We start from the raw sequence: 15117 nt of genomic DNA on the forward strand, positions 1-15117 counted from the left end.
GTCATGATAATGCCAAGAATTATACAATATGGACGCAGAGGGTTGTAGAGATTACCTGGCATCCTAAAAGTGTTTCAATGCACAACAGAAATGGTAGCGGCGGTGGACAAACACCAAACAAATACTAATAAAGAATATGTCTTTGGGGGTTTTCAGGTAGGGCCTATCATGCTGCCTTGAGAATTGAACCCATGACTAGGGCTAAGATCCCAAGGCAGTCTTCAGATGAGAACGTTGTATGAAGGAACCAACCTGTTGTTGTATCAATTTACTCCCATTGAATGCCATCTAGAGCTCTGACTCATAAGACCACCATTGTTGAATCCCATGAGCTTCCGAAAATTTCATGGGGCCCTTGGAAATCACATACAGTTTGGCAGCCACACGATCCATACCAGAGACCTCTGGCATGACCTCCATTGATTTTTCTTCATCCCCATCACAGTTCTTGTGTTTTTTACAAGAATCAGAGTAGTAACAACAGATGTAATCGCTATTGTTTACATAAAGATGGGGAACCCATTTCCGGATTTGCTGACAAATATTAACTGAATCTGCCTCTGCCCCATCCTCTGATTGTTTATCAAGGCCTTCTAATTCCTTATTTCCTTTTTTCTTAGAAGGAAAAATAGCTCTCGTCACGCCCTTCACTGCATTCCACAGCAGTCCAAACTTGTCAACAATACTTCTAAGACCCATGGGCAATGAAATAGAAGGGGGATTGAACATATGAGATTCGACAAATATGCCTCAAATGTTAAGGCCTTCACCAGCTGCAAAGCCAGGCCAGCCCCCAATGAATGCCTAGCCATGCACACTTCACTGCTCCCATATTTCTTCATTGTTGTCCTGTGAAACCTACAGGAGCCACTGAGGTCCTCCATTGTTAAAATTCTAAGATCATCTTGTATGTCCCTTTTGATTGTAGCAGCCCTTAGCAGGGTCCCTCTGAGAGCTATTATTGCCTTTGGGAGCTTTACTAGGTCTCACTACCAGAAGATCAGAGAATGCAGCATACCTGTCCAATTCAAGCCTTGCTCCAAAGATGGATTCATCCCTCTCATCCACCAATTCTTCCACTACCTTGTATTTGAAGGGCTTCCACCATTTGGGTGCCAACACTGCATCTCTGTCTCGTTTCCCCTGCCTATCCAGTTCCAGCACATATGCAGCCTGTATAAAGCACGCCATCACTGTGCGCTTGTAATTTTCATCCTTCCTGTACAGAAACAAAGGAGATTTTATTTTGATAGAATTGATGCAAGGAAACTACCGTAGAGATTACTTGGCATCCTAGCATGAGCAAAGTAAGTGACAAAAGAAAAGGCGAAGGTACGAGCTGCTGAGCAGAGCTCCTCTGGGCACGCAGAAGGCAAATGAGGCGAGAATGCGGTGAGGCAGTCAAAGTGCAGTGCATGCTTTCCAGATGCATGTGCGTCGAGGGATAATGAATCGACTGCCAGATGTCAAATAGAAAAGCATATAACAGATGTCAGTCTGAGAATGAAAGTGTTTCTTTGGATGGCAGATAATTGTTGAATCGTCTAACAATAGATCCAACAGTTAAGATTAGGACAGAAAGACATTTAGGGGAGTTCATTTCAGAGGGAAACGCCTTACGGTGTAATTAATAACGACTAGAGTACATGTTTCCTGGCAGCATGGCAAACCTCCCCCTGCCTTGAATGTTGTCATATACCCCATTATTTAAAGGGTAACCATTGACTGTTGGGTATGGACGATTTATCGTGTAACCATTGATTGTTGCAGACGGAGCCATTGAATACATCTGCGCAAGACTACTACCCCTTGTGATTCCCTCAAATGGTGGTCGCATTCTGGGCAGATGCCGTTGAGTATCTACATGCAGAGATGATAGCTGGTTATATTGTTCAGTATTAGCTTGATGTGATTGATAATGCGTGTTGAGCTGTCGCTGGTAGCTATCAGCGTGTATCACATCATTGCGCTGCTGTTGGCTATCACTATCATAACTCTCACCATTTTGTTGTGTATGCATTCCACCATTAGAAACCTGCCCCCGAGACAAATGAAAACCATTTTCATAACCTTGAGGGCCAGCTGGCCTTGGTTTTGGGCTCATATTATGATTTTTACTACTTATGAAAGAAGAAGACATCCCCTGCACTGGTTGCTGCAGTATATGTTTAGCTCGTCCCGATCTACTACTTTTTAACTACAGACTATTGACGATAAGACGATGAGCTGCTGATCCAAGCTGAGGACCTGAGATAGCGCTGCGAACAGGTGGCCTGGACAAAAACATGAATAGCAAACCATAATTGAAACAGATCTTCATCAGATAGACATGACCTCAGTATAAATTTACTAATAAACAACTTGAAAAAGCATTACCTATCTTGATTCTGGTGCCTTCGACCAGTATCTTCATGCCATAAGGCTTGTGTCCTTACATCCTGTGCACATATAGACTACCAACCAGTATGAAATGTCAGAAATACAACATTAATAATCACAAGCTAAAAGAAAAGCAGAGGATTTTTTAATGTTCAAGAAGAGGATACCATGAGTTAGTTGAAAGAAAATATAAGATACTATGAGACACTACCGGGCAGCCCATAACAGACTCAGGTTGTTTGTACATGATTAATTGAAAGAAAATCGACATGAAAAGTTCAAAAATAAATAACTCTTGAATGGTCATCTTATGGCACAGGCACATCAGGCTTATCTGCATAGAGTCTGCACCTTCTTTGGCATGATGACCCCATCCGGGGGCCTTGGAATGTGTTTATGCATAGCCGGGCACTTGTAGATTGTGCAACCGAAAAAGGTTAATCACTTACAAAACTTGATTGTTTACTATGTTTTCCATCTCCTTAACAGGTGAAGTGAAAACAGGTGGGCAAACATCCCCATCACAGAGACCGAAGTAACCATTAAATCCACCACTGCAATTAGTTTACAGATGTTAGGGCTAGACCAAACAGTAAAAGCAATGGCACCAGAGATGTCATCGAACAGTTTAATATGATCATTATAAAAAAATACTAAGTGGTATGCAAATATCTATAAAATACATACATACACACCAACAAATAGGGACAAAAAAAAACATTAAAATGATCCAAGTTAAAATGGATCTATGATATTTTATTTTTGTCTAGTCTATTGTATTATTTTTCCTTTACAGATAACTTTATGGGAAAACCCAATGGATACTTCTCCACAAACATATATATCATCCCTCATAAACCCATGAGTGTAGATTAATGCACCTCAGCCAGGGGTTTCAAACCAGGCACCTGTGCTAGCAGAAAAGTAACCAAATTCCCAGCAACATTCACAACAACAAGTTGACCTAACAGATTAGGCTCTTTTTGGTATTATTTTGATTATAATGGTTGAATTTTTTTCATTTTTACATCAGGGATGTCAGCTTTTCTTTCATTTAGTTTACGAGGGTTGCGCTTCTTTGCTTCATAGGATTAAGTTATTAAACAACTTAATTAGTAATATTATTATTATTTATAAGTTATAACACATCTCATTCACACGGGCCAGTATAATGCCCCCATCTCATCCATTCCAGGGTGTATAATGCGCCCTATTTCTCTCCATGCAATATGACTGAAGGAGTGGTATGCTTATCAAGAAGATAAAATTGAACAAAAATTTGGTAGCCTATAACACTTCTCACGCCAGTAGGTATTATGCCAGGAGGTGTAATAGAATTTATAAAAATTTAGAACCAGAAAAATTGCTGACATCCATCTATCTACAATGTGTAGACCACATGAAGCAAGAAACAGATTATACTGACAAAGAAAACAAAGCAACCCCTTCAAACTACTGCACCTATAGAAGCAGTGCACATCCAATGCACCAAAATCCAAAAAAGGAGTTGCTGAAGATGGAAGATAAACCTTGTACCATGCACAGAATTGGTTCAAGTGCACAATTTTCAATATGAAAGGAAACAATCTTACAAGGACCAGGAATTTGTCAACCTTTGTGGTATCTGTGTAATTTAGGGATTGCATGTGGCCAGACTTATTGAGTTCAAAATCCATTATCGATGGAGCAACTATGTTCAATAGAGTTATGTTTATATGGTCTCGAAACAGAATGCAAACCTATCAACCCCTACCATCATGTTTGAAGCACACAACATACTTCAGCTTTCATAGCACTCTTTATTATTCTTTTAAATATCGACCATTTATCAGGACATGGAAGAAAGACCAATCAACAATCTCTATCCATTTCTGAACTAAATGACATTAGTTATTCACCAACGTTCACTACCTGTATATTCATCACAGCAAAGAACAATTTATGCCAGACTCCTGTAACAAACCTGGAAACAGGATTGATCTTTTCTTTCTCTTTAGCTCTCATAGATTGTGCAACCGAAAAAGGTTAATCACTTACAAAACTTGATTGTTTACTATGTTTTCCATCTCCTTAACAGGTGAAGTGAAAACAGGTGGGCAAACATCCCCATCACAGAGACCGAAGTAACCATTAAATCCACCACTGCAATTAGTTTACAGATGTTAGGGCTAGACCAAACAGTAAAAGCAATGGCACCAGAGATGTCATCGAACAGTTTAATATGATCATTATACAAAAATACTAAGTGGTATGCAAATATCTATAAAATACATACATACACACCAGCAAATAGGGACAAAAAAAAACATTAAAATGATCCAAGTTAAAATGGATCTATGATATTTTATTTTTGTCTAGTCTATTGTATTATTTTTTCTTTACAGATAACTTTATGGGAAAACCCAATGGATACTTCTCCACAAACATATATATCATCCCTCATAAACCCATGAGTGTAGATTAATGCACCTCAGCCATGGGTTTCAAACCAGGCACCTGTGCTAGCAAAAAAGTAACCAAATTCCCAACAACATTAACAGCAACAAGTTGACCTAACAGATTAGGCTCTTTTTGGTATTATTTTGATTATAATGGTTGAATTTTTTTCATTTTTACATCAGGGATGTCAGCTTTTCTTTCATTTAGTTTACGAGGGTTGTGCTTCTTTGCTTCATAGGATTAAGTTATTAAACAACTTAATTAGTAATATTATTATTATTTATAAGTTATAACACATCTCATTCACACGGGCCAGTATAATGCCCCCATCTCATCCATTCCAGGGTGTATAATGCACCCTGTTTCTCTCCATGCAATATGACTGAAGGAGTGGTATGGTTATCAAGAAGATAAAATTGAACAAAAATTTGGTAGCCTATAACACTTATTATGCCAGGAGGTGTAACAAAATTTATAAAAATTTAGAACCGGAAAAATTGCTGACATCCATCTATCTACAATGTGTAGGCCACATGAAGCAAGAAACAGATTATACTGACAAAGAAAACAAAGCAACCCAAACCCAATGGATACTTCTCCACAAACATATATATCATCCCTCATAAACCCATGAGTGTAGATTAATGCACCTCAGCCAGGGGTTTCAAACCAGGCACCTGTGCTAGTAGAAAAGTAACCAAATTCCCAGCAACAAGTTGACCTAACAGATTAGGCTCTTTTTGGTATTATTTTGATTATAATGGTTGAATTTTTTTCATTTTTACATCAATGATGTCAGCTTTTCTTTCATTTAGTTTACGAGGGTTGCGCTTCTTTGCTTCATAGGATTAAGTTATTAAACAACTTAATTAGTAATATTATTATTATTTATAAGTTATAACACATCTCATTCACACGGGCCAGTATAATGCCCCCATCTCATCCATTCCAGGATGTATAATGCACCCTGTTTCTCTCCATGCAATATGACTGAAGGAGTGGTATGCTTATCAAGAAGATAAAATTGAACAAAAATTTGGTAGCCTATAACACTTCTCACGCCAGTAGGTATTATGCCAGGAGGTGTACCAGAATTTATAAAAATTTAGAACCGGAAAAATTGCTGACATCCATCTATCTACAATGTGTAGACCACATGAAGCAAGAAACAGATTATACTGACAAAGAAAACAAAGCAACCCCTTCAAACTACTGCACCTATAGAAGCAGTGCACATCCAATGCACCAAAATCCAAAAAAGGAGTTGCTGAAGATGGAAGATAAACCTTGTACCATGCACAGAATTGGTTCAAGTGCACAATTTTCAATATGAAAGGAAACAGTCTTACAAGGACCAGGAATTTGTCAACCTTTGTGGTATCTGCGTAATTTAGGGATTGCATGTGGCCAGACTTATTGAGGTCAAAATCCATTATCGATGGAGCAACTATGTTCAATACAGTTACGTTTATATGGTCTCGAAACAGAATGCAAACCTATCAACCCCTACCATCATGTTTGAAGCACACAACATACTTCAGCTTTCATAGCACTCTTTATTATTCTTTTAAATATCGACCATTTATCAGGACATGGAAGAAAGACCAATCAACAATCTCTATCCATTTCTGAACTAAATGACATTAGTTATTCACCAACGTTCACTACCTGTATATTCATCACAACAAAGAACAATTTATGCCAGACTCCTGTAACAAACCTGGAAACAGGATTGATCTTTTCTTTCACTTTAGCTCTCTCATTTACTGTAAGATGTGCATACCGCTTATAGAGAGAAAGCATATCTGGAGCTAAGCGGTGACTTGCCATCACAAAAATCAAGTCAAACCTTTCACTGTTTCTCATGTTTAGGCAGCCTGGAGCTGTAAGACCTCGGACAGTCTAGGCCATAAAGAAATACCTTCTTGATGGTGCAGGATGAAACAGGAGGTGCAGTCTTTGGCTGGAAAGGGATTTGACCTGGAAGACAAGGAGAAAAGGAATGTGAATAAGTATTGTTCACAAAAAAAACTGAACCATGAAGGGGAATCGGCGAAGCCAAACTGTTCCTAATCACTGTTACATGCAATGTGAAAATGGTAGGAAAGAGAACACGACTATGACAAAACATGGAGGATATTCACAATTTAAACAAATAAAAATAGAAGGGTTTGAAAACCAAGAGTTGTCGTCATACCCAGAATTCAAAGTTATAGAGAAACTAAAATTTGAGCATAAAATCGTATACTCCAAACAGTATATTGTCAGAATGCAGACAAGAAGACATATTTATTAAAATTCGGGCAGTATTGTAAACATTCGAATCCTGATTGACTAAGAAAATCGTAATACCCAGAGAAGGGGTAGGACAAATGGCCACATTCATAAAAATTATATGGCTGAGCTGACCAGAAAATCCATGTTTGATTTCGGCAGCATGATTCCAGAGCCAGCCGTGAAACCCTAACACCAAAATATGGCAGACGAGAACCTAGCCACCGCAAGATAGGAAAAAAATAAGTGAGCAGAAAGTTAGGATATCTGTAATGTGATAAATAGATTCACGGTTTCAACAAAAATCCTAAAATAATTAGCCCCATAAACTGTTCAGGCCAATTGAATTCTAAGCCCCATAAACTGTTCAAGATAATTGATTTCTCCCATCATGAATACTTCAAACTAAAGAGGAGAACCAATGTAGCACCAAATCAAACGAGAAAAAACCTGGTGTGGTCGTGACAATGCCGGGAATTATACGATATGGACGCGGAGGGTCATAGAGATTACCTGGCATCCTAGAAGTGTTTCAATGCACAGCAAAACTGGTAGCGGTGGTGGCCGACGCTGCTGAGTAGAGCTCCTCCGAGCACGCAGAAGGTAAATGAGGCGAGAATGCAGTGAGGTTGTCAAAGTGCAGTGTATGCTTGCTAGTGCGGCAAGGGATAATGAATCGACTACTAGATGTGAAACAGAAAAGCATATAACAGTTTTTTTTGGACGACTGAGAATTGTTGAATCGTCTAACAATAGATCTAACGGTTAAGATTAGGATAGAAAGAAATTTAGGGGAGTTTATTTCAGAGGGAAACGCCTTACGACGTAATTATTTGGGCTCATTCAACCTCCTAATTCGACTTAATCCACCATTCTCATTAGTTTATTGCATGTTTTTTATTATAATTATGCTAATAGAGTGAATTGGGTTAGTCATTATGCCAACAAGTCTAATGGGTGCTTTGTGTAGCCTTTTTGGTCAATTTGGAGACAAAATTGAAGGTTTTAATGAGCACTTGGCAGCCAAATTCGTGGGAGAACAAGGGAGAGAATTTGTAGGAATGTGTCCCCTTCATTTATGGGCCCTTACCTCAAATTATCCACCATCAACTCGGAGTTCAAGGGCCACCAAATCAATTAACACAAGGGCAGCCAAGCAAGTCAAGTAGGACTGCTGTTAACTACAAGTTTTGGGCAGCCGAGTCCCTAAAGTTTAGGAGGACTGTTGGGGTCCTCAATTTGTATAAATAAGAAGGCTTAGGGCCTCATTTTGGTTAGCCAATGGTTATTCATTTTGTAGGCAGAAGTTAGCTAGTCTGTAGTTCGATTTTTAGGCAGTAGATTAGCTTTGCTTTCAGCACATTTTCAAGTTTCCCTTATGGACAGTTTTGATGTAACTCTTCTTTTCTTGCTCAATAAAGAGGAATCCAGCTTTGCACCAGCTCTAAATCTCTCTTAGGAGGCTTTAGCTCTTGGGGTTGGGCCCATCTCAAGCGCCCAGTACCTCCTTTGTTTATCTTTATGTGTTTTTGCTGCATTCTTAGAATAAAATCTGCTATTTATATTTAAATCTTGCTTTGTTATTTAGATTTCTTTTGATGGTTAAAGTAGCTTCTCATATTTAGAATAGATTGGTAGGATAATAACAAGAAAAAGGCTCCAAAAAAGGGTCATAAAACACTTTTGGTTTCACCTCTTCCCTATTGGATCAGGGGCTGGAGTTGGAATAACCATGCTGTCCCAAATAAAAACACTAGTTTGCTTTACCATGCAATCCTTAGTGTGTTGTTTTCATTTGCAGAGCTTGGTTACATGTTCAGATATTTGAATGCTTCATTTCATAGTTAATATACATGGTTTCCTTGCAAATAAAGCTGTTGTCCATTCTCGTTACTGTTAGCCAGATCATATTAGGGTAGCATAGCTAGATCTTTGTTTTCTTGCATGTCTTTGTTGGTTCAGTTGGAAACACAAATTGCAGAGCACCTATACCACTTCTCTATCTGCCCAGACTCCCTCAAACCCATCTTCTCCATCTCCTAACTTGGTTTCTTGCCTCACGTTGCCACATTGCCCTCATAACCCTACCTTTTGTGCAGCATTATTCCAGCCTTCTTGGAACAAGTCCAGCCATCTACACCTTCTCCTCAACTCCATCCTCCAAGTCTTGAACTCCCCTACACCCCTATTTCACCTCCATACTCATTCCTCCACCTTTTTCCCTCCATCCATGCTCCAAAATTCCATTACAGAACATCCTGTAGAAATCCCAGAACATCCTGTAGAACCCCTGCAGACTTCCTGTAGAAGCTCATAAACGCAGTTTCTTGGCAGCCAAACTTTATGAAACTATCTAGAAGGGTGTTAGGGACCCCTTAGATCCTCTCTGAACCTTCCCAACCTTTCCCAAGCATTTCTCCCCTTGATCTACCCCTGCACAGTAAAAAACTAGTTAGAAGCACATGCATGATAATTCCAACAACTTGAACAAAAATACAAAAAGATGTTTTCTTCAGATAGAGGTAGTCTAGACACATGTATTTTACCTTCATAGAAGTAATGGCATCTCTTTCAGTATTTTGCATGCTCTCCTTTGCGTTAGTAGGACTAGCTGGTAGTATTAGGGTTTGCTAGGGTTTGCGTTTCTTTTTGGCTATCAGTTTCTTTTGGCAAGTAGATTAGCTTCCTTTGAGTTAGCTTTCATCCATCAGAAGCTTTCTAAGAGCTCATAGAGGTTGGCTTAAGCCCCTAGCAGACTTGTGCCAGCTGACCAAGTGACAGCTGCGGCAAGAGCTAGTACTTGTGCATACAACACCGTCGCTTCCAAGTTTGTTACGAACTACCGGGTTGATAAAATTAAAGAAGGGAGTTCCAGGAGTTGCAGCATTATTGCTGCAATACTGGGGCCCACCACCCCCCCACTCCATTTGGCCATTCTTTTGTCATCAAATCATGAATAGTGACTTTAACGATCACTTTCCGGCTACTCTGCGTGGTTTCTCCCTTGGTAGCACAACCCTCTGCATGTTGTTGTGGACTATGTGATATTCTCTCATTCTGCGTAGTTCTTTCTTTGCCCAGCTCTCCAACCCGGGAAGTGTAGTTTATAGTCCCGTGCCTCTTTTTAGCTGCCTGGAGCGCTAAGACTATGCTTCCCTCATATAGTCACCTAGATGGATCACCAGTGTATGGCTTCAATCAGATGCCATTCACCTTCCCTGGGAAGGGTTCTCCATTCAATTTGACCAACTGAATTGCTCCACCATCGGTAATATCCTTGATGACATATGGCCTTACCAGTGCATTCGAAATTTCCCTAAGAATTTATCAAATTTATTGTCATATAACAAGACCAAATCATTTACCTTAAAGTTGCGTAGTTTGATGTGCCGATCATGCCATGCCTTTTCACAATCCTTTTGAACTTGTTGATGAAATCCAGCTAGAAATCGGTCCTCCTCAAGCTCTGCTAGCTGTGCAAGCCTTTCTTCTAGGGGTTCGCAGTCTGGCATTCCTGTGAATGCCGCTATGCGCAAACTAGGGACAATGTATTCCATTGGCATCATAGCTTCTACGCCATACACTAGTCTGAAAGGTGTTTGCCTTGTCAACTTCTTGCAAGTCATTTTGTAGGCCGATTACACCATTGGTACGCGCACATACGAGTCATTTCTCTGAGCATTGCAGACCTTCATCAGTGCCTTCTCTAGTATCTTATTGAATGCTTCCACCATTCCATTGGCCTCTTGGTGATAAGGCGTACTCTTTTGATGATACACCTTAAATTCTTTTGTCAACGCGCTGATTGTTCGTTAAGAAAGTGCATACCGTGATCGCCCATCAAGATCTTTGGACAGCCAAATCTTGTCAATACATATTCAAAAATAAAATTTTATGCTGTCACGCATGTACAATCTTTCACAGGCTGTGCCTCCACCCACCTGGTCAAGTACTCAGTCGCGGTGATGATGTACCACGCACCTGTCTTCTTTCCTTGAGGCTGAATTGGACCCACAAAGTCAATCGCCCATTTCTCGAATGGTTGTAATGTCACTGTCGACATCAAAGGTAGTTCATCCCTTCACGATGGCCTGCCAGTCCTTTGACATGCATCACATGCCCTATAATATGCTTTCACATCCTTATGCAGGGTTAGCCATCACAACCCAGCATGCAGAACCTTCTGCGCTATTTCTTTTCCTGCATAATGTCCTCTTGCAGCTCCTTCATGAGCCTCCATGAGAATGTTGCTTCGTTCAAAGTCAGGTACATAACGTTGCAATATTTCGTCTGACCCCATTTTGTATAAGAGCCCTACAATAACGAAGAAGTTTGCTGCGTGCACTATTAACTCCCTCTTCTGCTGGCTTGTATACCCTTCTAGAGCATTTATGTCATCGGGAAATGTATGATATCTTCAAAGTGACTGTCCGCGACGCACACTACAAAGAGCTGTGCATCAGGCAACCCCTCTTCCAAATTAGTAGGTTCCTCTCCCGTTTCAATGTGTGACAGATGATCAGGTCCACATTCAATCGTCTTGGATTCACAATAACTTCAAAGTCATACTCCTGGTACAAAAAAATCCATCTGCAGATCTTCCCCCCCAACACAGGCTTATTGACCAGGTATTTCAATGCAGAATGATCCATATACATCTTAAAATGTTCACCAAGCAAATAGTGCCTAAACTTTTGGAGTGCGTACACCATGGCTAGTCCTTCGCGCTCTGTAGTAGAATAGTTCTTCTCAGCCTTGGACAATTTTCTACTCGCAAATGCTATAGGATGGTCCAATTCCCCTTCACCCACCTGTGTCAGCACAACCCCCAGTGCAATACATGAGGCATCCACGTGCTCATGAAATTCCTTCTTCTAGTTCAGGAAGACTAGGATTGGTGCGATGACCATTTTCTCTTTCAGCACGTCCAAGCTATTCTGGCATTCATCATTCCAACAGAACGTAGCATCCTTTTTCAACAACTTCTCCATGGGTGCAGTGATCTGGGCATAGCTCTTGATGAAATTCCTATAGTATCTAGTATGCCCTAGAGTTGCGCATAATTGTTTCATATTCTTTGGTGCCTCCAAGATGATTATCATCGTGATATTTGCGGGATCTACCATCAATCCTTGTATGCATACCACATGACCTAGAAGGATCTCGAAAGGGACACAAAACAAACACTTCTTTAGATTGAGCGCGATCTGGTATCTTCAACATGTATCTAACATCAAGCGCAGACTTGCCACATGATGCTTGACCAATGTAAACATTGTCCAACCGTCAAAGTATACCTCCAGAAACTTATGAATGAAGTCTTTGAATGCCACAATGACTACGCGCGAAAAAATTGTTGGCACATTCTTCAGCCAAAAAGGCATTACGGTGTACTGAAGACATCCCCATTTAGTCATGAAGGTCATCTTGCTCCTATCCTCAGGCGTGATTTTGATTTGATGGTACCCAAAGAACCCATCAGTGAAAGAGTATGCTTCTTGGCCGCCTACATTATCCAGGATCTCGTTAGTGAACGGGGTCGGGAAAGGATCATGCACGCAAGCATCATTCAGCTTCTGGAGATCCACACATATCCTTATTTATTCTTTTTGTTTCTTTTCTTGAACCACTATCAGGCTTACCCAATCAGATTCTTCCACTGGTTCAATAATTCTTGCCACGAGCATCTTATCTAACTTAGCGCGGACCCTTTCCTTATACTTAGGATTAAGGCGGTAAGGTCTTTGTTTTACAGGTTTCGCGTCCGGTTTCAGGGTGAACTTCATGACACCTAGGCCTCCTATTATCCCTTTTAAATCAGAAAATTTCATGGGGAACAAATCCTGATATTCGCGGAGGAGCTCAATGACCTGGTCCACTGTCACATCATCCCAATAGTCCCCAATATTTGCAAATTTCGATTTTGCCTCTATGCCAATGTTGACCTGCCTAGTATTTAGTGGCACGGTTATGAATGGATCCTCTATCTGTGGACCTTCAACCACATGGTGAACTTCAGTTTCCGGAGTATTAATCTTTCTGGGATCCTCATCTTCTTCTTCAACGGTCACGTTATAGCATTCCAACGCGTGACTCAGCTGGGTAGTCCAATCAGGTCGAACCAGGTCCAAAGGATCTTGCGGTATCCTAAAGATCATTTCTTTAATCACCTGTAGCGCCACGTCAATATTATCAAACCCATCCTCAAAGTTGAACGTCATTATAAATCCCTAACGCAAGATGTCCCATTCTTCAGTACCGTGGCAGAGCTCTATTTCCAAGTACCAATTCATTGGTATGACGTCAAGGGTATGACAAAACAGATGCACCCATTCAGGTTGGGGCTCCACTCCATAAGCCTTAGTCCATTTGGCCAAGTGATCATGCAGATCATCCCTTCCATCATACTTATTTGTCATCTACACTTTTGGCTGCCTAAAACATATTCTCATCATCCTCCTATATTCGCACCAATCACCGAAATTATCCTTATGCGTACCCCACCATCTTGCAGGCATAGCGCGCAATACCCAGTCCAAGGCTTATAAGTGATGTTTCTCCGACACTTCTCTCTCAAATGCTTCCAAAAAGCGATCAAAATTAGTTAGCCCATCATAGTGAGGCAGATCCCTAACTTCGGATGACACATAGCGCAATGGCTTGGTCATCATATTACAATGCAGCATAGATACTTCATGCAATCGGTTCTTCCAATGCTCTAATTCTTCATCCAAATCTGATGTGCAGGAGATTTCACGGTCCCATGCAATATGTCTGTTCACTGTTGGATTTACCCAATCCTGGTCTTGCAATGTTATCTTGTAAATCTGGTCCAGACCATCATCACTTTCATAATCTCAGACTGGTTTTGTATAACGCGGTCCTTCCGCAGGATCTAGTGGCACCACCATGTGGAGTGACTTTTTTTCAAATATCATCTTTCACTTCTTCAGGTTGATTACCCCATTCATGTCAGTGGCCCAATCGATTCCAAGGAAGGTAGGGTAGGGATTTCTATCATCCACAATCTCTATTACTTAAAAATCGCCAGTGTGCTCGCGCCCTCGTTGTCAACTGTTATCCCTTGCAGCCTCCCCATCGGGATAATTTTCTATTGATTCGCCATCCTTAACTAGATTAGAGACCACTGAAGCGTAGGTCTCCCCATTCTTTCCCAAGTTTGTTTTGGAAAAACATTCACGTCGGACCCCAAATTAGGATAACTTGGTCCATTTCGTATTCCCCTGTTTGTGCGGCGAGTCTCATCTCACACCCAATCCTTGCCTTGTGCTTTCTAAGCTTCTTGACTACACGTAGTTCACCAGTAGTGCCATTATTACCAGCACACCGATTGATCAGTTCCTGCAGGCCCTTCACATCCTTACAATCGTGGAGCAGTTTCATGCAGGTCTCCAAGAATGTGGTAATCATGGATGGGTCCATTTCTTCAACTAGTTTCTCCTGACTTCCTGAGGTAGAGGACTCAGTGAAGCTTTTGTGTGCTTCCATAAATGTTTCTTTTGCACGCTCCAGATCAAACCCAGTCTCTTTTTCTGGTGCTTTGCAGACCCATTTGCCTTCTGTAGGCTACTTGCCTTTATCCTCCCTTGTCGTAGTTCCGCTCCACAACAGAACCTTAGGGTCTTCCTTGCGAGGCTCAACCCTCATCATATGGAGGTTCTACGTTAGCAACGGAGGTTGCACCCCCTTTTTGTGAAATCTTAGCCAATAATATTGGGCAATCCTCAGTCGCATGGTCAAACTGAGTATAGTAGCTGCATGAAAATCACGTCGGATTTGTTGGGTTGTGTTATATTCTTTCCACGACTAGCTCCCCTAGTTAACTGGGGGGTTAGAGGGGGGTGGGTAGTGTTAGTTAGTTGAATTGTTTATGAATTAAACATTCAAGTACCACATTAATTGTCAACCAGGGAAAGTCTTTTTATTTCAAAGGCTACTGCGTACTGTATGTACTTAAAGTCTAAAAGCATCGAAAAGCTGTAGTATACGTAATCCTTACGCTAT

At 40.7% G+C, this 15117-nt stretch overlaps 1 protein-coding gene and 1 pseudogene across 1 annotated transcript; both read right to left on the reverse strand.

Moving 5' to 3' along the window:
* Positions 1-201: 201 nt before the first annotated feature.
* On the reverse strand, positions 202-2626 carry LOC149245283 (GDSL esterase/lipase At4g10955-like; annotated as a pseudogene).
* A 1777-nt stretch (positions 2627-4403) lies between these two features.
* LOC149245284 (cold-regulated protein 2-like) lies at positions 4404-6818 on the reverse strand. The gene is made up of 2 exons (XM_089455568.1): positions 6539-6818; positions 4404-4521 (listed from the first exon to the last, which is right to left on the reverse strand). The coding sequence occupies exons 1-2, from the start codon at positions 6682-6684 to the stop codon at positions 4413-4415; spliced, it is 255 nt and encodes an 84-aa protein (XP_089311694.1). The 5' UTR covers positions 6685-6818; the 3' UTR covers positions 4404-4412.
* Positions 6819-15117: the final 8299 nt, after the last annotated feature.

This window comes from Pinus tabuliformis, chromosome 7, assembly GCF_031772625.1.
Source record: "Pinus tabuliformis cultivar Carrire ecotype Pingquan chromosome 7, CPIR1, whole genome shotgun sequence".
NCBI lineage: Eukaryota > Viridiplantae > Streptophyta > Pinopsida > Pinales > Pinaceae > Pinus > Pinus tabuliformis.

Bases quoted from the DNA above. Each gene is read 5' to 3' on its own strand.
- LOC149245284 (XM_089455568.1), bottom strand. From the start codon at position 6,684: ATGAGAAACAGTGAAAGGTTTGACTTGATTTTTGTGATGGCAAGTCAC. The intron at 4,522-6,538 runs GTTTGTTACAGG...AACTAATTGCAG, and splicing joins AAGATCAATCCTGTTTCCAG to TGGTGGATTTAATGGTTACT.